This window comes from Oncorhynchus mykiss, chromosome 20 (assembly GCF_013265735.2).
Source record: "Oncorhynchus mykiss isolate Arlee chromosome 20, USDA_OmykA_1.1, whole genome shotgun sequence".
NCBI lineage: Eukaryota > Metazoa > Chordata > Actinopteri > Salmoniformes > Salmonidae > Oncorhynchus > Oncorhynchus mykiss.
Window position 1 is genome coordinate 5,843,035 of NC_048584.1, and position 21,526 is coordinate 5,864,560.

At 42.0% G+C, this 21,526-nt stretch overlaps 3 protein-coding genes across 12 annotated transcripts in view; 2 read left to right on the top strand and 1 right to left on the bottom strand.

Annotated features, from left to right (window-relative positions):
• Positions 1-1,656: 1,656 nt before the first annotated feature.
• Positions 1,657-11,611, bottom strand: lyrm1 (LYR motif containing 1). Of its 3 annotated transcripts, none has more exons than XM_021575352.2 (5): positions 11,290-11,611; positions 8,896-9,053; positions 2,426-2,486; positions 2,296-2,327; positions 1,657-2,188 (listed from the first exon to the last, which is right to left on the bottom strand). In XM_021575352.2, exons 2-5 carry the CDS (start codon positions 9,046-9,048, stop codon positions 2,072-2,074), a joined length of 363 nt encoding a protein of 120 aa, XP_021431027.2. In that variant the 5' UTR covers positions 9,049-9,053; positions 11,290-11,611; the 3' UTR covers positions 1,657-2,071.
• Positions 10,184-16,427, top strand: LOC110498841 (DCN1-like protein 3). 6 transcript variants are annotated; one of them, XM_036955637.1, is made up of 5 exons: positions 10,184-10,810; positions 11,698-11,774; positions 11,996-12,122; positions 12,299-12,878; positions 14,911-16,427. In XM_036955637.1, exons 4-5 carry the CDS (start codon positions 12,409-12,411, stop codon positions 15,458-15,460), a joined length of 1,020 nt encoding a protein of 339 aa, XP_036811532.1. In that variant the 5' UTR covers positions 10,184-10,810; positions 11,698-11,774; positions 11,996-12,122; positions 12,299-12,408; the 3' UTR covers positions 15,461-16,427. The 6 variants fall into 6 exon arrangements, with proteins under 6 accessions (XP_036811532.1, XP_036811533.1, XP_036811529.1 ...); XM_036955638.1 differs by having other exon boundaries at positions 10,184-10,515; XM_036955634.1 differs by lacking the exon at positions 11,996-12,122 and having other exon boundaries at positions 10,185-10,810.
• Positions 16,428-17,546: 1,119 nt separating this feature from the next.
• The window catches only part of LOC110498842 (katanin-interacting protein), a 47,887-nt gene continuing 43,907 nt past the window's right edge, over positions 17,547-21,526 (top strand). For 2 of the 3 annotated variants that reach the window (XM_021575494.2, XM_021575498.2), the window contains exon 1: positions 17,547-19,012. In XM_021575494.2, the coding sequence (XP_021431169.2) occupies positions 19,006-19,012 (7 nt within the window). In that variant the 5' untranslated portion in view covers positions 17,547-19,005. Of the gene's footprint in view, positions 19,013-19,462; positions 19,557-21,526 lie in introns of all 3 variants that reach the window. The other variant, XM_036955645.1, reaches the window with a different exon arrangement.

Below are 21,526 nucleotides of genomic sequence, written 5' to 3' on the forward strand. Positions count from 1 at the left end.
TGGTTGTTAGTCACTACTAGACAACCATTTTCAGGTCTTGCAATAGATTTTCAAGTAGATTTAAGTCCAAACTAACTCGGCCACTCAGGAACATTCACTGTCTTCTTAGTAGCAACTCCAATGTAGATTTGGCCTTGTGTTTTAGGTTATTGTACCACTGAAAGGTTAATTAATCTCCCAGTGTCTGGTGGAAAGCAGACTGGACCAGGTTTTCCCTCTAGGATTTTTCCTGTATTTAGCTCCATTCCATGTATTTTTTATCCTGAAAAACTCCCCAGTCCTTAACAATTACAAGCATACCCATAACATGATGCAGCCACCATTATGCTTGAAAATATGGAGAGTGGTACTCAGTAATGTGATGTATTGGATTTGCCCCAAACATATCACTTTGTATTCAGGACAAAAACATAATCGCTTTGACACATATTTTGCAGTATTACTTTAGTGCCTTGTTGCAAACTGGATGCATGTTTTGGAACATGTTTTATTCTGTACAGGCTACTTTTTTTCACTCTGTCAATTAGGTTAGTACTGTGGAGTAACTACAATGTTGTGGAGCCATCCTCATTTTTCTCCTACCACAGCCATTAAACTATAACTTTTTTTAAATCAACATTGGCCTCATGGTGAAATCCGTAAGGGATTTCCTTCCTCTCCGGCAAACTAGGTTAGGAAGGACGCCTGTATCTTTGTAGTGACTAGGTGTATTGATACACCATCTAAAGTGTAATTAATAACTTCACCATGCTCAAAGGGATATTTAATGTCTGCTTTTTTTTTTTTTTTTACCCGCCTACAGATAGGTGCCCTTGTTTGCAAGGCATTGGAAAACCACCCTGGTCTTTGTGGTTGAATCGGAGTTTGAAATTGACTACTCGACTGAGGGACCTTACAGATAAGTGTGTGGGGTACAGAGATGTGGTAGTCATTCAAAAATCATGTTAAACACTATTATTGCATACAGAGTGAGTCCATGCAACTTTTAACTTGTTAAGCAAATCTTTACTGCTTGCCATTAACAAAGGGATTGAATACTTATAGACTCAAGACATTTCAGCTTTTCATTTTGAATTAATTTGAATTTGACATTATGGGGTATTGTGTTTAGTGACACAAACATTTCAATTGAATCCATTGTAAATTCAGGCTGTAACACAACAACATGTGGAAAAAGTAAAGGGGTGTGAATACTTTCTGAAGGCACTGTGATCATTACATGACTTTAAAGGATAGGCCATTTGATGCAAACATACAGTAAGTAGGTTATAACTTTTCCATTGTATAAATTACATTATCACAATCGCTTGATTGCTCTACCAGTCTGTACAACAAAGGGAATTAGGCAGAACCAAGCATGACAGACAATGTTGATTTGCAGGTGGAATGATGCCCAATGAGCTTGCAAGGTTAAAGTGGGACGCAAGGTCCGATTGGCACTGAAATTGTCCAATGAGGTTGTGGGGTGAAGCCATGCATGTGCACAGCTCATGAACACTACAGAGTTTATTTTTATTCTCTTTGTGCATGCTACAGAGGCTAGAGAACAATGATGTGATGGTGAAGTACAACATTTTCGGGACCACTTTTGGCTCGTGAACGCTACTTTCAGAACTACTGGCTAAAAAGTATCGGAAAAGTACTGAGGAATCGAAGTATTTTTCTACCTGACAGATTTCACCTGTCTTTTTATTTATTTATTGAAAGCATGAATGCAGAGGAGTGGCATTTATCAAAACTCAATTTATTGAAAGAATAAATAGTCAAAACAATATCATACATCTTTTAGGCTGACTATCTTACGGGACAGACAAGACTGACATTTACATAGCAGCTTTTGTCAGGAAATGCATGCATACATATACTCGGTAAAGTATACTGTTGCACAGACATGATGGATTGGATCCTGCGGGGCGCATTGAAATGTGCTTGATGAACATTGATGTGCGTGATGAACATTGGATATAAATGACTTTTGTCATCTACAGCTGAGTGGTCATATGAACTCAACTCCTCCTGAGATCAGCCAGTGACGGTCTTCCTGTCCTTGGCAACATGAGTTAATCTAGTCTCAATTGTCTTCGTCATGTGACTGTAAGTAAACCGGCTTGGCCTGCTTCCTCATGCGTTGCTGTGCTTTCAGCTTCCTGCCTTTCTGGGTTGCCAGACCCATTACAGGCAGGTAGAGCTGCAATTAAAGAACCAAAATAAAACCATTACATTAGACAATAGTGAAATGACACAATAGTTCCTGAAAGAGAAACATTTGTTCTGGTTTAGATGTCTGTCACTTACAGGTCTTGGATAGGGATTCCTGTAATGAAGACCTGCAAATTAGAGTGGAGAAAAATGTCACATTCTCACACCTGATACATTGCTAAATTAAATCATTAAAAACGTCAACCAGGCTGGTGTTGACACTTACCAATTCCTATCCTTGCCTCACATTCGTCTATGCACTTCTTTATTGATGTATGATCTGTCAGCTAAAGGGGATACACAGAACAGACGAAGAAGAATTTGAGCTACACCAGACAACCTTTAGGGCCATCTTTTAGGGATAGGCATGAATAATAGAGTACTCGAACAGCCGTCAAATCTCGATCTTTAACCAAAGCTCACTTTTTTTTTTCAAATACTGTAAAATTATTTGGTGGAATGAGCTTTGTGGCTACCTGAACCGGCAAGTTACATTTTGTCTTGAAGACAAAGTGAATTTGCTTCGACTCTAGAGTTCAATTTGTACATGTGCATTTGCGGGGCACAACAAAAAAAGAAACCAAGCCAAGCATCACACCGTTCATCTCCCTAAATTCACTTTCCCCTCTGTGTCTCAATCACTCAATTGCGTTCTAACCGTTCCCTCCACACACACAAAAGTCTTATTTCTCTCACAAATTTGTTTACATCCCTGTTAATGAGCATTTCTCCTTTGCTAAGATAATCCATCCACGTGACAGCTGTGGCATAGAAAGAGGCTGATTAAAAGGCACCTTGTGCTGGGGACAATAAAAGGCCACTAAAATGTGCAGTTTTGACACACAACACAATGCCACAGATGTCTCAAGTTTGTTTTGAGGGAGCATGCAATTGGCATGCTGACTGGAGGAATGTCCACCAGAGCTGTTGCCAGAGAATCTTATGTTAATTTCTCTACCATTAGCCAACTCTACAATGTCGTTTTAGAGAATTTGGTAGTACGTCCAACCGGCCTCACAACTGCAGACCACGTGTAACCACCCCAGCCCAGGACCTCCACATCCGACTTCTTCACCTGTTGGATAGTCTGAGACTAGCAACCCGGACAGCTGATGAAACTGAGGAGTATTTCTGGCTGTAATAAAGCTCTTTTGTGGGGAAAAGTCATTCTGATTGGCTGGGCCTGGCTCCCCAGTGGGTGGGCCTATATCCTCTCAGACCCATGGTTGCGTCCCTGCAACTTCTGTGAAGTCCATTTAAATTGACTGATTTCAAATATGAACTGTAACTCGTTGAAATTGTTGCATCGTTGAAATTGTTGCATTTATATTTTTGTTCAGTATACTTATTTTTTCCATCTGTAGCCCAATAAACTGCATGGTTCCCGAGTCATAGTGGGAGGGCCACACACCATATCATCACGTGACTCCAAGTCATATATCAATATTTGTTCCACTGCCATTTCTTGCATAACACATTTTACCAACGCAAAAAGATCCATTTCAAATGAACAAATAATCTGTCGGCATTTACAAAACTGTACCGTAACTTCCTGTTTCCATCACAGCAGTTGTGATTTTTTTTATGCGTATGACTTCACTCACATAAAAACTGTGGACGTGCTGATCTACATATTTTTTGGTCTATAAATATGCAGGAATATTCTTAGGTATCTAAACCTATTGTCAACCTTTATTTAGGCATTTTAAAAACACTTAATTTCCCTAGTACGAGAATACTGTCAATTTACGGATATGATTGCGGCTGGCCAGATAAACACACCAGTAAAGAGCTAAAGTTACACCGCAAGTCAGATGGCTTGTTGCCGAAAATGGAGCATGTTCAAAATGATAACCAGCTAACGTTAGTTAGAAGCTATTAGCCAATGCAGCTATCTGATATCTTAGCACAATGTTTATCTAGCCAGCTAGCTAGCACAGTAGCCAATATAGCTAGCTAACTGACACTACAGATAAAAGGATTAGTTATCGTAATCTTTGCTAACAGGTCACCAGTGGTGTAAAGTACTTAAGTAAAAATACTTTAAAGTACAACTTAAGTTTTTGGGGGTATCTGTACTTTACTTTAATATTTTTGACAACTTTTACTTTACTACATTCCTAAAGAAAATAATGTACTTTTTACTCCATAGATTTTCCCTGACACACAAAAGTACTCATTACATTTTGAATGCATAGCAGGACAGGAAAATGGTCCATTCACACACTTATCAAGAGAACATCCCTGGTCATCCCTACTGCCTCTGATCTGGCAGACTCACTGAACACACATGTTGTTCTGGATGACTGTGTGATAATGCTCTCAGTAGCCGATGTGAACAAAAACTTTAAAACAGGTCCACATTCACAAAGCCGCTGGGCCAGATGGATTACCAGGACATGTACTCAAAGCATGCGCGGGCCAACTGTCAAGTGTCTTCTCTGACATTTAAAACCTCTCCCTGACCGAGTCTGTAATACCTACATGTTTCAAGCAGACCACCATAGTGCCTGTGCCCTAGGAAGCGAAGGCAACCTGCCTAAATGATTACCGCCCCGTGGCGCTCACGTCAGTAGTCATGAAGTGCTTTGAAAGGCCGGTCATGGCTTACATCAACAGCATCCTCCCGGACACCCTAGACCCACTCCAATTGGCAAACAGCCCTGACAGAGCCACAGATCATGCAATCTCAATCGCACTCCACACTGCCCTTTCTCACCTGGACAAACGGAACACCTATGTGAGAATGCTGTTCATCGACTACAGCTCAGCGTTCAACACCATAGTGTTCAACACCACGAAGCTCATCACTAAGCTAACGACTCTGGGACTAAACACCTCCCTCTGCAACTGGATCCTGGACTTCCTGACGGGCCACCCCAAGGTGGAAAGAGTAGGCAACAACACGTCACGCTTGCCACGTTGATCCTTAACACTGGGACCCCTCAGGGGTTTTTACTTAGTCCCCTCCTGTATTCCCTGTTCACCCACGACTGCGTGGCCAAACACGACTCCAACACCATCATTAAGTTCTGACGACACAACAGTGGTAGGCCTGATCACCAACAACGATGAGACATCCTATAAGGAGGAGGTCAGAGAACTGGCAGTGTGGTGCCAGGACAACAACCTCTGCCTCAACGTGATCAAGACAAAGGAGCTGATCATGGACTCAAGGAAAAGGAGGGCTGAACAGGCCCCCATTAACATCGACAGTGCTGTAGTGGAGCGAGTCGAGCGTTTCAAGTTCCTTGGTGTCCACATCACCAACAAACTATCATGGTTCAAACATACCAAGACAGTTGTGAAGAGGGCACGACAAAACCTTTTCCCCCCTCAGGAGACTGAAAAGATTTGGCATGGGTCCACAGATCCTCAAAAGGTTCTACAGCTGCACCATCGAGAGCATCCTGACCGGTGCATCACCGCCTGGTATGGCAATTGCTCGGCATCTGTAAGGCGCTACAGAGGGTAGTGCGAACGGCTCAGTACATCACTGGGGCCAAGCTTCCTGCCATCCAGGGCCTGTATAAAATAGGCAGGGACTTTGATCTCAGGCCCTTCTAATGAACAACATTTTTCCTTTATGAACAAGTCTTATATATTGATATATTCTTTCAACAGCTTATTAGCGTACACCTAATATGTTCCCCCTGTTTGATGATGCTCCTTAAACATTAAGGTTGAGCCAAAAGATTACATGTAACAAATATGAAATGAAATTGAAAATTATGTGAAATTGAATGAAACAATGTATGTTGATGCGAATATGTTGTAAAATATTCCATTATGTTTCTATATGATAACAATAGCGTAGTAGATTTAATATGACATATAATATTTTTTAACAGTTTCATTAATTAATTTGAATTAACTTAATCATTATGACACACTCCTCACTATTGTCATTGGTTGCACTAATTGCACTGTTTGTCTTCATAACCTGGGTCAAGTATTCATGACATTACCCTGAGGAAGGCATAGTGATGCCCAAACAGTGGTAAATACCCAATAAATTGCTGGGAGTTTATACATGGAGTGTGCAACTTTATTTTGATAGTTTATGGTGTCAGAGGAAAACTCATAAAGTTGTCAGAGACTCCAGTCACCCAAGTTATAGACTGTTTTCTCTGCTATCGCACGGCAAGCGGTACCGGAGCTCCAAGTCTAGAACAAAAAGGCTCCTCAACAGCTTCTACCCACAAGCCATAAGACTGCTGAACAATTAATAAAATCGCCACCAGACAATTTACATTGACACCCCCCGCATCCTTTTGTACATTGCTGCTACTCGCTGTTTATTATCTATGCATAGTCACTTCACCCCCACATACACGTACAAATTACCTCAACTAACCTGTACCCCCACACACTGACTCAGTACCGATGCCCCTGTATATAGTCTCGTTATTGTTACTTTTTATTTTAGTCTAATTGGTAAATAAACTCAGCAAAAAAAGAAACATCCCTTTTTCAGGACCCTGTCTTTCAAAGAATTTGTAAAAATCCAAATAACTTCACAGATCTTCATTGGAAAGAGTATAAACACTGTTTCACATGCTTGTTCAATGAACCATAATCAATTAATGAACATGCACCCGTGGAACGGTCGTTAAGACATTAACAGCTTACAGACGGGCAATTAAGGTCACAGTTATGAAAACTTAGGACACTAAAGAGGCCTTTCTACTGACTCTAAAAAACACCAAAAGAAAGATGCCCAGGGTCCCTGCTCATCTGCGTGAACGTGCCTTAGGCATGCTGCAAGGAGGCATGAGTGCTGCAGATGTGGCCAGGGCAATAAGTTGCAATGTCCGTACTGTGAGACAACTAAGACAGCGCTACAGGGAGACAGGACAGACAGCTAATCATCCTCGCAGTGGCATACCAGTGTAACACCACCTGCATAGGGTCGGTACATCCGAACATCACACCTGTAGGACACGTACAGGATGGCAGCAATAACTGCCCGAGTTACACCAGGAACGCACAATCCCTCCATCAGTGCTCAGACTGTCCGCAATAGGCTGAGAGAGGCTGAACTGAGGGCTTGTAGGCAGGTCCTCACCAGACATCACAGGCAACAACGTCGCCCATGGGCACAAACCCACCGTCGTTGAACCAGACAGGACTGGCAAAAAGTGCTCTTCTCTGACGAGTCACAGTTTTGTCTCACATGGGGTGATTGTCAGATTCACGTTTACCGTCGAAGGAATGAGCATTACACCGAGGCCTGTACTCTGGAGCGGGATCGATTTGGAGGTGGAGGGTCCGTCATGGTCTGGGGCGGTGTGTCACAGCATTACCAGACTGAGCTTGTTGTCATTTCAGGCAATCTCAACGCTGTGCCTTACAGGGAAGACATCCTCCTCCCTCATGTGGTACCCTTCCTGCAGGCTCATCCTGACATGACCCTCCAGTATGACAATGCCACCAGCCATACTGCGCGTTCTGTGCATGATTTCCTGCAAGACAGGAATGTCAGTGTTCTGCCATGACCAGCGAAGAGCCCGGATCTCAATCCCATTGAGCACGTCTGGGACCTGTTGGATCGGAGGGTGAGGGCTAGGGCCATTCCCCCCAGAAATGTCCTGGAACTTGCAGGTGCCTTGGTGGAAGAGTGGGGTAACATCTCACAGCAAGAACTGGCAAATCTGGTGCAGTCCATGAGGAGGAGATGCACTGCAGTTCTTAATGCAGCTGGGGCAACACCAGATATTGACTTTGTTCAGGGACACATTACTCAATTTCTGTTAGTCACATGTCTGTGGAACTTGTTCAGTTTATGTCTCAGTTGTTGAATCTTGTTATGTTCATACAAATATTTACATGTTAACTTTGCTGAAAATAAACAAAGTTAACAGTGAGAGGACATTTATTTTTTTGCTGAGATTATTTTCTTAAATCTTCTTGAAATGCATTGTTGGTTAAAGGCTTGTAAGTAAGCATTTCACGCTAAAGTCTACACATGTGACAAATAAAGTTTTGTCAATTATGTCTGAGTGTTGGAGTGTGCCCCTGGCTATCCATGAATTTAAAAAACAAGAAAATTGAAATTATTTATACTTTTACTTTTGATACTCAAGTACATTTAAAAACAAATACTTTTAGACTTTTACTGAAGTAGTATTTTACTGGGTGACTTTCACTTTTACTTGAGTCATTTTCTATAAAAGTATCATTACTTTTACTCAAGTATGACAATTGGGTACTTTTTCCACCACTGCAAGTCATATTTATCTGCTTAGATAGCTAGCTTGCTTAATGCATGCATGTCCGGGCACATCGACACAAGACTTATTGTTAGTGAATTAACTAAACTAATATTTGCAACAGGAGTTTGACTTTGGTCACTGTCTCAATTAATCAATTTCTCAACAGTGAGAGAGAATGTTGGAGAATGAGCAAGCTTACTACTACTGCTGATTTTCCCAGCTAGACATTCCTCAGCATTGTGCAGTGCTGCTATGCCAGAGGTGGCTGGCATAGCAGCAGTTTTGCTATGTAAAGGGACTATCGGCATTGCCGATAGAAGGGGATGGACTAGAAAAGGCCTATATCTGATATATAGCCTGATATATGGTCTTGGACAATTATTGGTCGTTCTCCAAAAATGCTTTTTCCATTCCAAGTACTTGAAAAAATATATATGCGAACAGCCAAATAATTTCAAATGCCCATCCCTACTATCTGTACCTGTTGGTTCTGTCTGAAGAGGGTCTGGGCCTCCTGGACAATGTACCGTCTCTCGCTCTCAGTCTCTTGTGGGAGTGTGGACTGCCAGCCCCGGGCGATCCGAAATACCCTCATATACAGTGACAGGACCTGATTACGTGTGGCAGATGTCATTTGGTCTAAAAACAATACAAAGCAGGGAATATGAAGAATATATGCAGGGAGTCAGACTGGGACCCTGTTTGAAATGATATAACCACTGATCAAACATCATTGGATAGGTGAAAACATATATATATATGGATGTGAGTTAACTGCTTTGAATTATTACTGAAACACAAGTAGGTTTACTGCTGGAAAGTGTGGGAAAATAATACATGTACTCGCATGTTTAAATGAACCACTAGGTGGTAATATAACATCGGAAATGTTTTATTTTCATTGTAGCAGGGACTAGAATCACAAGATAGCTATCAGCTTAGTAGAGTCCTTCACATACAGACCATCCCTGGTGACATTGATCGTATGTACACTAGAATTAAATTAACTGATTTTCAGAAAAGTGTATAAGTCTATTTAATTTTGATTAGCTCACTGGGGTATGCATCACGCTGATGAACATGGGCAAACGTGAGCAAGCAGTGTGATGGAAAAATGTCATATTCATAAATTCACTAATAAAAAAACACTTCCGTGTTTTCTATAAGTAATTTGAGCAGTACATTTGAGCAGACTATTCAACATCCTTCTAAGAAAGCTGTTAAAACAATCAATTGGTGTTTCTTTCAAGGTTTTTGTATAATATGTCATTTGTTGTACCCCCTAGCATATGTTATCATTATCTATTTGTATACTTCTTGTATGTATACTGGTTTTTCTACATTTAAAAAAGAGCTAGCAGGGTGACAAGCCAATATACCTAAACATGATGACATGTTTATCTTTAATGTATTTGGAACATATAGGACAGGAATATCTAACGGTGTATGTCAACATTACAATAACATTCATTCCTAATGCTGATTTGCAGAATAGTAGTATTATGAATTACTTGACCTACCTGCTGTGCGCTTTTTAGTCAACATGTCGCATAGAGATGACGATTACACTGACGTAATTTTATTAACGTGTTCGCAGCAATCAGTGGGTTGCAAAGTCGCTACGAAACCATTTCATTTTTTATTTAACCTTTATTTACAATGACGGCCAATCCGGACGACGCTGGGCCAATTGTACGCCGCCCTATTGGACTCCCAATCACGGCCGGTTATGATACAGCCTGGAATCGAACCAGGGTCTGTAGTGATGCCTCTATCACAAACATGTAGTGGCTGAGACCGCTGCGCCACTCGGGAGCTCAAAAGTCCAAATGTAATTCGCTTTTCAAAGCCCTTCAAGTTCAAACCAAAAGAGAAATAAGATTTCACCTAATATTACATCATGTTGATTCCTGTTCGTTTGAATTTTTGCCAGCCACTTCAAGGTTTAACTAAATCTAAACAGGGGAGCCCATCCTTATCCATGTAGATCAGTGGTTATCATAGCTTTCTAGACGTCTCGCTGGTGGGGTGCTCTGCGGGGAGGAAGTGATGCAGGGAATATTCCCTTAATGTCCACATAAGGGCGAAACACAAAGAAACTGTAAGCCTTTCGTACTGGTTCATCTGAGTTGTTTGATTTAGCAGTCAATTTAAAGTAGAAGTCAGTCGTTTATGGCGGTTGTTTGCAAACCAGGTGCGTTCTTATCAGGCGAAAGTCAACTGAAACGCTCGGTTTTGTTTATGATGCTGACTAGCTAACGTTAGCTGGCTATCTTTTTAGCTATGTGGGGATGTTTGTGTCGTGTCCTAAGATAGCAAGCTAACGTTTTGTTTTACTAGCTAATGTTATTGGAGTGATGTACGCGATTTTCTAGGCAATCATTTCTGTTTAAAAGGTACGTTTGTTGTTCACTATCTAAACCAGTGTATAGCTTTGGCATGCTAGCTAGATAACGTTATCTGTAAAGTTAGCGCTCTAGCTACATGATGACGTGCTAGTTAAACAGCCACTAGCTAGGGTATGATGATGGCGAAGTATAGCAAGCCAAGGGAATTTAGCTACTGAAGTTGTTAGACAGTCATGTTGATTAGGTCAGCATGTTGTTAGTTGGTCAAACTAAAATACGCAACTTGCCAACGCCGCGTTCAGATGAGTTAACGTTAGCTAGACTAGCTAGTTTAGATTATTTCTGGCAGTGTTATTTTGATAAATGGGTTGCTAACTAAATAGTTACGTAGATAGATAGCTATGTTAACTAGATATTCCCCTCAGTATTGAAATGGTAGATGCGTTCCTATTCAGCTAGCTAAAACAATAATCTCCATTTGCCAATAGAATGGGGTGAACATAATTGAAAGCACTGCAAGCTTTTACCTGTACATGTCCACGGGGAACCAGATCGGAGGTTCCATTCCTCATGAATAGTTTCAATAGCTAAATGTGATCAGGGGCGGTTCTCTTGTAGCTAAGTGTTTCATCATCAAATCATGAGTATTGCTAGGTGGCTTATGAATCTTGAGACAGCTGGAAGCTATCATGAATTTCTCATGAGTCACAGAATATTTCAAATGTATATAATTAAAAGCTCTCACAAAGGAGAAGGCTTGGGCATATTTGTTGCTATAGTTTGCTATGGGAATACCCTGCTATGTAGTAACTGACTGCTTTCTCGATCTCAAATTACAAATTCACAGCAAGTAAACAAACTGAATCTACATGTGGGAGAACAACACCCCTGTATGACATTATGCTAATGGTGACAAGATGGTGTGTGTCATTCAGCATTGCGGTCACTACAATGGAGCAGAAAAAGATGACACCTTCATCTAGAGTGGTCAATGCATTCTGAGGAAGTGTCTGTAAGTATTTATCAGCACCAACCCTTTTCTTGCTCTATCTCTGAACTACTCTGGTAGGGTATTGTGTAGGCTAGTAGTATGTATGAGCCAGACCACTTCTAATTGTTTTATCTTGTGGTTTCTATGGTTAAAAACATCTTGTTGTTAAGTATTTTAGTCTGTTTCTATGATAATCCATGCTATATAAGGCTCCTCTCTATAAGTGTTTCGTACTTATACAGCCCTCCAGTTTGATTTGGACCCCCCCTCCTCTCCATGGTACAGTACCAGCTTCTATGGTACCAGGGCCAGGCTTCAAAAAGCTGCCAGGCCCTCCACCCTTCTTCGTTGGTGGTGATGTAGCCTACTGTATGATCTTCATATGTTTTTCTAACTAGCATTTAGTGATCGTTTTCTCTAGTAATTATCACCTCAGTGTTGTGGCTTTTGACCCTTTGTGACTAGCAGCTTTGTTGATCCAGTGATTCATTGTTACTGTTATTGTTGACTCTGTGTGACTGTGTTGGACTCCTCCTCTGTCTCAGGGCCCAAGGGCATGTTGAGACGTCTCACCAGGCCAGAGCAGAGGCGTCTAGGTGGGGCAGGCAGGGCCTGAAGGAGGGGAGGACAGACCGTGAGAACCAAAGCGAGCGACATGGGCCAGTGTGTCACCAAGTGTAAGAACCCATCGTCCTCGCTCGGGAGCAAGAGTGGCGACAAGGAGCCTGGGTCCAAGTCCCACCACAAGAAATGCGGGGGCACGGGAGGCAGTGGGGGAGGAGGACACAAGGAGGAGCCCAGCTCCCTGAGCAGCAAGGCCTCCAGTGAGCTCATGTTCAATGGCACCAAGAATGCCTTGGAGGTTACCGTGGAGACCACAATGATCCCCACATCGGCCATGATGGGGGACCTGAGGAATGAGGAGCACTCGGTGGCAGATAGGGAGGGGCCGTCCTTGCTGCGCATCGAGGAGCTTTTCTGCTGCTACAAGGACCCGCAGGAGGAGTCTATCTTGGAGGAGGGCATGGAGAGGTTCTGCAACGACCTGTACGTGGATCCCGCCGAGTTCCGTGTGCTGGTCCTCGCTTGGAAGTTTCAGGCTGCCACCATGTGCAAGTTTACAAGGTGAGAGATGGGTTGTGAATGGGAAGGGATAGGCATAAGACAAAGAAAACGCTACATCAATGTGTTGTTGTTGATATTCAGAGAATATCTTCTGAGAAGATTCTTTGACTCAAGTATTGGTCCAAAAGAGACCATATTAGCTCATAATGTCTGATGCTAAACTCTGATCAAATTCAAAAATGTCTACGGCTGCCATGCACTGTCTGTTTTAGGCTAGTTTCCTGTTACTGTGCAGTGTTTCAATTAACATTGTTCTGGCTGGCCACCCCACTCGTTTCAGCAGCTCTGTAGTTCACACTTTATAGTTGACAGGTAGGGGGCACAAATAGAATCAGTCTCTGGCTCTGACACTGCACTCTGTAATAAGTGGCTGAGATGAGTATGGAGTGGACAGTGTGTCTTTCTGATGGTCTATTCCTCAGATGATTTTGTCTCATCAATTGTCATGTAATGTTGTACCTAGTCTGAAAATTGGACCTATTACGATCATTTTACATAAAACAAAATGTTCCCATCTGAGCTACCTAAACTTTGAACGTTTTACTGTTGCTTTGCTGTTCAGACCAGGTCTGATTTAATGTCTGCAGTATAAAATGGGGTGGGGAAAAAAAGGCATATCAGAGGACATATCTGGCCAGGGTGTCATGTGCTGAAGCGACATAAGCACAATATGGCAGGGTGACAGGATGTGGTCAAGTTTATCTCAGGGGCATCTTGCCCTTTCTCTCCCTGTGCTGTAAAGTGTCTGGGCCTGCTGCACGTTATCATACTGACAAAGAGTTGAGAGACCAAGACGGCACAGTTATTTCCTTGCTTACTTTACCTGACTTGTTTATGTTGAGGCCTAGGTGATGTTTTATCAGTTTGATTTTAAGAGTTTCTCAACTGAGCTTATTGGCTTGAAATGGACAGGTTTTTCTCCATAAGGGTTATTTAAGGCTTATTGCCTGGTTCAAAGGTTGACATTATGTTGCAGCAAGGTTAAAGTTTTGTGTTTTATATTAGTTTTATTTCTATTCAAGTTTAGTTTGTTAGTTTTCAGACCTGATTTGCTAGTTTTATTTCACAAAAATATTTATATTTAGTTTTTTATATTATTTAGTTGCAGTTATAGTTTTAGTGTTGGACAGAAATCATATGTGGAGGCTCGGAACCATTTGTCAGAGTTGTTTGTTATTGTGTTTTTTGGGATGTTACCACATAGTGCCATGGCTTCATGGAACTCTATTCCACATCAGGTAACTGATGCAGGCAGTAGGAAATTAGGATAAACGGATAAAAAAATACTCCTTATAGAACAGCGAGGACTGTGAAGAGACAGACACACACGCATACACCTGATAAGACACACACTCTACACACACGTACACATGGATTTTGTATTCTAGATATGTGGTAGTAGGGTAGTGGCCTGAGGGTATATAACTGCCTTTATGTTGCTAGACCCCAGGAAAGGCAGCAGCTAATTGGGATCTTTAATAAATACAAATACCACAGAGAAGGCAGTAATATTAAAGGTGATCGGTTAGGTTGAAATTATAAAGTAAATCTCAATGTGACTTGGATTCAAAAGGAATAGCGCCAAGACTGGTGCAAAAACATATGGTGGAAGCAAACTCTCCCCATGCTTACACCAATCCAATGCTTTTTAACTTTGGTAGTACATGTAAGAAGAATCAAGTTAGCTACATTTTTTCCCACCCTGTTAGCAAGTGATAGTGACGCACTAAGTAGACCTATTTGAAACAACACCATCTTCTGGCAGCATTTACCAGCCAGATTCTGTAGCTTGAATCTCTTGAAAACCCTGTTAGATTTTTTTGCCAAAGTTTACAATAAAACGAAACAAAAAGTTTACAATAAAACTGAGCAATTCTTGATGATTTTATATAGTTTAAGTCATATAGTTTCAGTGTTGTTAATTATTTTATTTAAGTTGTCTAAATAGTTTTTTCATGATTCATTTTCTTTTTTATAATAACTTTGTGTTGTGGTCTATAACGCAGCCCTGTTTTCCTCCACCTGTCTATAGGAAGGAGTTTGTAGACGGATGCAGGGCGATCAAGGCAGACAGTCTCGAGGGCATCTGCTCCCGGTTCCCCTTCATGCTGCTGGAGGCGCAGGGCGAGGAGAACTTCAAGGAGCTGTACCGCTTCACCTTTCAGTTCGGCCTGGACGCTGATGAAGGCCAGCGCTCGCTGCAGCGTGACATCGCCATTGCGCTGTGGCGCTTGGTCTTCACGCAGGACACGCCAGCCATCCTCGAGCACTGGCTGGAGTTCCTGGGCGAGAACCCGTCAGGTGTGCGGGGCATCTCTCGGGACACCTGGAACATGTTCCTCAACTTCACACAGGCCATTGGGCCGGACCTGAGCAACTACAGCGAGGACGAGGCCTGGCCAAGCCTCTTTGACACCTTTGTAGAGTGGGAGATGGAGCGCAGGAGAAAAGAAGAGCAGTTAAAGAGGGCAGAGGAGGAGGAGGACAGGGGATGCACGGAGACAGATGAGAGCTCTCCCTCCAGTACAGACAGACTTGAAACAGAGGGCGGACGGGGCTCACAGACCTGGGGGGGGCAATGACTATAGAATTCTGGGAAGGGAGGTTGGGGTGGGCGGAGTCTGACCTAAGTGAATTGTACATCTGTGAATCATTGGATGACAAATTGGTATTACTGTTATTCCTCTCTCTCCTTTTCTGTTGGGGTGGGCTAGGATTCGCTTCCACCCTGCTTTATTTCTGGTTAATGAAAGGGCTCAAATAATTATTGTTTTAGCACTTCTATTTAAGTTATTTGTTTTATTTTTCTTTAATATGTGTTTTAGGTCATTTGGACTTGTGGTCCATTTGAATCTTTCCCCACCCTCCCTAAACTCACAAAACAAGCTCAGTATATAAGGTTGCTTTAAAAGCCAGGTGCCAAAAAGCCATACCCCAAGTCTCATATTTTTACAGCTTACATTGACCTGGAAACACTGGTGATTTGACCTCTCACCCAAAGACGCAGGCCTATTAAATTCTCATATTACATTAAGGGAAATCTAGTTGTCTGCAAATAACACCTTATTACCAGAGCCTGAGCTTTACCTTTTGGGGTCAGTGAAATCAACTTGATTTTAAATAATGTTTTTATTTTGGAACAATATTTGAGTGTGGATGAATTGGGTTGCGTTTTGAAATGTGGACTATTTAAAGGGTTATTCTTGGCCTATCTATTGCCTGTAGTTGTGATGGCCAACCATGATTTGTTCAAAGATGTGGTCGTACTCAAGCGTGCATAATGTCCTAAGACTGAGTAATGTCCTAAAGTAAACATTTATTTGACAGTGACAATACCAATTACTTCCTATAATTTTTATTTTATTTATCTAAATTAAAAAGTGTTTAGTGCATTCGGAAAGTATTCAGACCCCATCACCTTTTCCACATTTTGTTACATTTTGCCTTATTCTAAAATTAATTAAGTTAATTTATTTCCTCATAATGACAAAGCGAAAAACGTTGTAGAAATTTTAGCAATTTGATTACAAATAAACAAATGCCTTATTTACATAAGTATTCAGACCCTTTGCTATGAGACTCGAAATTGAGCTCAGGTGCATCCTGTTCCATTGATCATCTTTGAGATGTTTCTACAACTTGATTGGAGTCCACCTGTGGTAAATTCAATTGCTTGGACATGATTTGGAAAGGCACACACCTGTCTATGTAACGTCCCACAGTTGACAGTGCATGTCAGAGTAAAAACCAAGCTGTGAGGTCGAAGGAATTTTCCATAGAGCACCGAGACAGGTTTGTGTCAAGATCTGTGTCACAGATCTGGGGAAGGGTACCAAAAAATGTATCCTGCATTGAAGGTCCCCAAGAACACAGTGGCCTCCTCCATTCTTAAATGGAAGAAGTTTGGAACCACCAAGTGTCTTCCTACTGCTGGCCGCTCGGCCAAACTGAGCAATCGGGAAAAGGGCCTTGATCAGGGAAGTGACCAAGAACCCGATGGTCACTCTGACAGAGCTCCAGAGTTCCTCTGTGGAGATGGTTGTCCTTCTGGAAGGTTCTTCCATCTCTGCAGCACTCCACCAATCAGGCCTTTATGGTAGAGTGGCCAGACAGAAGCCACTCCTTGGTAAAAGGCACATGACAGCCCGCTTGCAGTTTGCCAAAAGGTACTTAAAGGACTCTGACCATGAGATACAAGATTCTCTGAATGCCAACAGTCAAGTCTGGAGGAAACCTGGCACCATCCCTACGTTGAAACATGGTGGTGGCAGCATCACGCTGTGGCGATGTATTTCAACGGCAGGGACTGCCAGGTTAGGATCAAGGGAAATATGAACAGAGCAAAGTACAGAGGGATCCTTGATGAAAACCTGCTCCAGAGCGCTCGGAACCTCAGATTGGGTTGAAGGTTCACCTTCCAACAGGACAATGACCATAAGCACACAACTACAACAACGCAGGAGTTGCGCTGGGACAAGGCTCTGAATGTCCTTGAGTGGCCCAGCCAGAGCCTGGACTTGAAACCGATCGAACATCTCTGGAGAGACCTGAAAATAGCTGTGTGCGGCAACACTCCCCATCCAACCTGACAGAGCATGAGAGGATCTGCAGTGAAGGTGCTCTAACAAAGTACAGAGTAAAGGGTCTGAATACTTATGTACATTTTATACTTAAGTTTTATTTTTATGAATTAGCAAACATTTCTGGTTTTGCCTTGTCATTTTGGGGTATTGTGTGTAGATTGAGGGGGGGACAATTGAATTAAATTTAGAATAAGGCTGTAATGTAACAAAATGTGGAATAAGTGAAGGTCTGAACTTTCTGAATGCACTGTACCAATAAGTCCTTTCAAATGTCAAGTTGATTTCTTCGAAAACGATCCCACTCTTTTATGCTCTCTTCTGCTCTTTGAGGGCTCTAGACTGCAACAGTGTCTTAGCTTATTCTAACTAACAACCAGGGCTTGGTTCCATGTTGGTCCCTAGCCCCAGTCCCTTTTAGTGTTCACAGATCCCAAATGACTGGACGCATCTAAGCGATATGGTTTTGGCCTGTGGACTTATGCCTATAGCTTTCACATCTAGTACTTTCAGATCTGTGAACACCCTAGGGTAGGTAGGTGTTATGGGTTGGCCCTGGTCTTGTGCAAACAGAAGGTGGCTGTACCTGGGCTACATTCAGGACTGGGGCGTTACACAAAGCTTTTGTCTTGTTTACCTTTCCAAGTTCTCAACAATCTTATACCATTGGACAGCTATTCACTCTAGTTTTGTGAACATGTCAAGAATGTGTGTTGGCTGCTAGTGACCGTTGTGTTAAGTGCACAAAACACAATAGTCCTCCTAGTCGCCATGCTTGTAATGCTCTCATTCATTTGTCTGCAGCACTCGGTTCTAAACCATTCACAACTGTTGAATGAACTTGGACATAGCCCAGGCCTTTTGGTGACAGTGGATCGTTAACCAGGTGTATTGGCTCATTGAGTATCTGTAACTAGGTCAGGTGGTGCCCTTCTTGTGAGGTTTACATTTTCAATGGTTTCATTTCAGATCTCTTTGCCCTTTTTATATAAAATGCATTGATTTATAATAAATAAAACAGTGTTCAACTTTTGACAGTCGTCCACAAAATGCATTTGGGGAGTTTGTTTTTGTGGTGTCATTTTCCCGCTCTGATTCAGGGTTGCAGTATGGCTTTTGAGGACATTTGGACACAACTGGGCATCTAATCTAACAAACCTTCTGTTCTCTATGTCCCAGGCTGCTCCCTGCCCTGGTTCTTACTTTTCAAGCTAAATATTAGCTGTTTAAATTAGAAATGTAATTTTATTGAGAAATGTATAAAAAAATGTAGCTCTGATATGGCCAGAATATAATTTATTATAGTTAGTAAGGGTAGACAAAGTATACTTCCCCGCTGTTGTAGGCCTGGGCTGTTTAGACTGGCAGTGTACACAAAACATGGTGCTCTTCCTCATGGGTGTGTCCAACACAAATGGGCTTTCGCTATTGGTGGATGTTTCTCCTGGTAACTAGCATCAGCTGTTACCAACACACAGGACACATGAGAATCGGACTTAATCTGGATATCGATAAACTGCGCTATAATACCCGTGAATAGAGATGATATGGATTGTGAGTATGTAAACATTAAACGAAAATGTATCTTTCGTCTAAAAACAGCAAGTTGATGGAAAATGGTGAGAAGCCTAGCCATTCGTTAGTGTAGCTGGCTAGTTTAGCCACACAGCTACAGCGTCCAGTGGTTCTCGTGCAGCCAGCAACGTCAGTTAGCTAGCGCCGACTTGCTAGAAATCCAGCAGAAACACAACTGAATATCTATACAGATTCATTCACCGAGTGCGCTAACTTCAACGTCTGGAGTGCATTGTTGACTTAACTAACTTAACTATGTGAAATGTAAAAGACTGATATTGTAACAATGGCGGAAATGAGTTATTCGTTATGCGGGTAAAAGAGAATCCGGCTGCGGAAACGCACACATCCAGCAGCGCCGACATCTGCAGACGGACGGTCCCCATAAAAAAAGTTTATCTCGGTCCATTTCTATTTTTCTTGCTTCAGAGCTGATTTCGAACATCATGGAATGACATCATCCTCTCATATGGAATTGGGGCTATGTGAAAAACAGTGTCTGAGATATACAATGGGTAAAGAGGTAAGCTAAATAAATTATTTCTCATTCAAATAATTGGAGAACACTGAGTAGCTGAGGTCATGTGAATGGACGTACACTACAAAAAGGGATGGCTTTGCGTCTCCCTGCCATGAAGCCTGATATACGTGCCCACTCACGCTCAAGTGGAGGACGCTGTTGCATCTCTGCCATGGTGTTTTGTAAAGGAGTTGCACAATCCTGACAATTAAAAGGACCAATAAAACAATTTTAGTCTTGTAAATGTCTTGTCTGTGACTCTTATCCACATAATTAAAAAAAAATGTATAACCTTTTATTTAAGCAAGTCAGTTAAGAACAAATTCTTATTTACATTGATGGCCTGGCAAAAGGCATCCTGCAGGGACTGGGGTTAAAAAAAATATATATAAGTATAGGACAAAACACACATAATGAAAAGTGAGACAACACTTCACAAAGAGAGACCTAAGACAACAACATAGCAAGGCAGCAACGCATGACAACACAACATGGTGCAAACATTATTGGGCACAGACAACAGCACAAAGGGCAAGAAGGTAGAGACAGCAATACATCTCATAAAGCAGCCACAACAGTCAGTAAGAGTGTCCATGATTGATTCTTTGAATGAAGAGAGATTGAGATAAAACTGTCCAGTTTGAGTGTTTTGTTGCAGCTTGTTCCAGTCGCGAGCTGCAGCGAACTGAAGGACGAGAGACCCATGGATGTGTGTGCTTTGGGGACCTTTAACAGAATGTGACTGGCAGAACAGGTGTTGTATGTGGAGGATGAGGGCTGCAGTAGATATCTCAGATAGGGGAGAGTGAGGCCTAAGAGGGTTTTTATAAATAAGCGTTAACCAGTGGGTCTTGCAACCGGGAATATGGAGTTGACCAGTTTACAGAGGAATATAGATTGCAGTGATGTGTCCTATAAGGAGCATTGGTGGCAAATCTGTTGGCCGAATGGTAAAGAACGTCTAGCTGCTCGAGAGCACCCTTACCTGCCGCTCTATAAATTATGTCTCCATAATCTAGCATGGGTAGGATGGTCATCTGAATCAGGGTTAGTTTGGCAGCTGGGGTGAAAAGGGGAGCGATTACGATAGAGGAAACCAAGTCTAGATTTAACTTTAGCCTGCAGCTTTGACATGTGCTGGGAGAAGGACATTGTATCTGTAAACGATGTGAAATGGCTAGCTAGTTAGCGGTGGTGCGTGCTAATAGCGTTTCAATTGATGACGCTCTGAGACCTTGAAGTAGTTGTTTCCCTGGCGCGATGGGTAATGATGCTTCGTGGGTGTCAGTTGTGTGCAGAGGGTCCCTGGTTCGAGCCCAGGTAGGGGCGAGGAGAGGGACAGAAGCTATACTGTTACATTGGGCCGTGACCCGGATCACAGATTGCTGTGGAAAAGGAGGAGGTCAAAAGGAGGGTGAGTTTTTTTTTTTTTTTTCTGGTTGAAATGTTATTGATTATTATGACTAAAAACAACCTGAGGATTGATTATAAACATCGTTTGACATGTTTCTACGAACCTTACTGATACTTTTCAGATTTTTCGACTGTCTGTTGTGACTGCCTTTGAGCCTGTGGATTACTGAACAAAACGCGCAAACAAAACTGAGGTTTTTGGATTTAAAGAGGGACTTTTTCTAACAAAACAAACATTTATTGAGTAAATGGGAGTCTTGTGAGTGCAACCATATGAAGATCATCAAAGGTAAGTGATTAATTTTATCGCTATTTCTGACTTGTGTAACTCCTCTACTTGGCTGGTTACGATTTGTAATGATTTGTCTGCTGTGCGCTGTTCTCAGATAATCTCATGGTATGCTTTCGCCGTTAAGCCTTTTTGAAATCTGACACTGTGGTTAGATTAACAAGAAGTTAATCTTTAAACCGATGTATAATACTTGTATGTTTTATGAATTTTTATAATGAGTTTTTCTGTTTTTGAATTTGGCGCTCTGCAATTTCACTGGATGTTGGCC

Coding starts and splice junctions, on each gene's coding strand:
- LOC110498841 (XM_036955637.1), top strand. CDS start 12,409: ATGGGCCAGTGTGTCACCAAGTGTAAGAACCCATCGTCCTCGCTCGGG. Junction 12,879..14,910: donor ACCATGTGCAAGTTTACAAG/GTGAGAGATGGG, acceptor ACCTGTCTATAG/GAAGGAGTTTGTAGACGGAT.
- lyrm1 (XM_021575352.2), bottom strand. CDS start 9,048: ATGACATCTGCCACACGTAATCAGGTCCTGTCACTGTATATGAGGGTA. Junction 2,328..2,425: donor TGAGGCAAGGATAGGAATTG/GTAAGTGTCAAC, acceptor TCTAATTTGCAG/GTCTTCATTACAGGAATCCC. Junction 2,189..2,295: donor GGAATCCCTATCCAAGACCT/GTAAGTGACAGA, acceptor CTTTAATTGCAG/CTCTACCTGCCTGTAATGGG.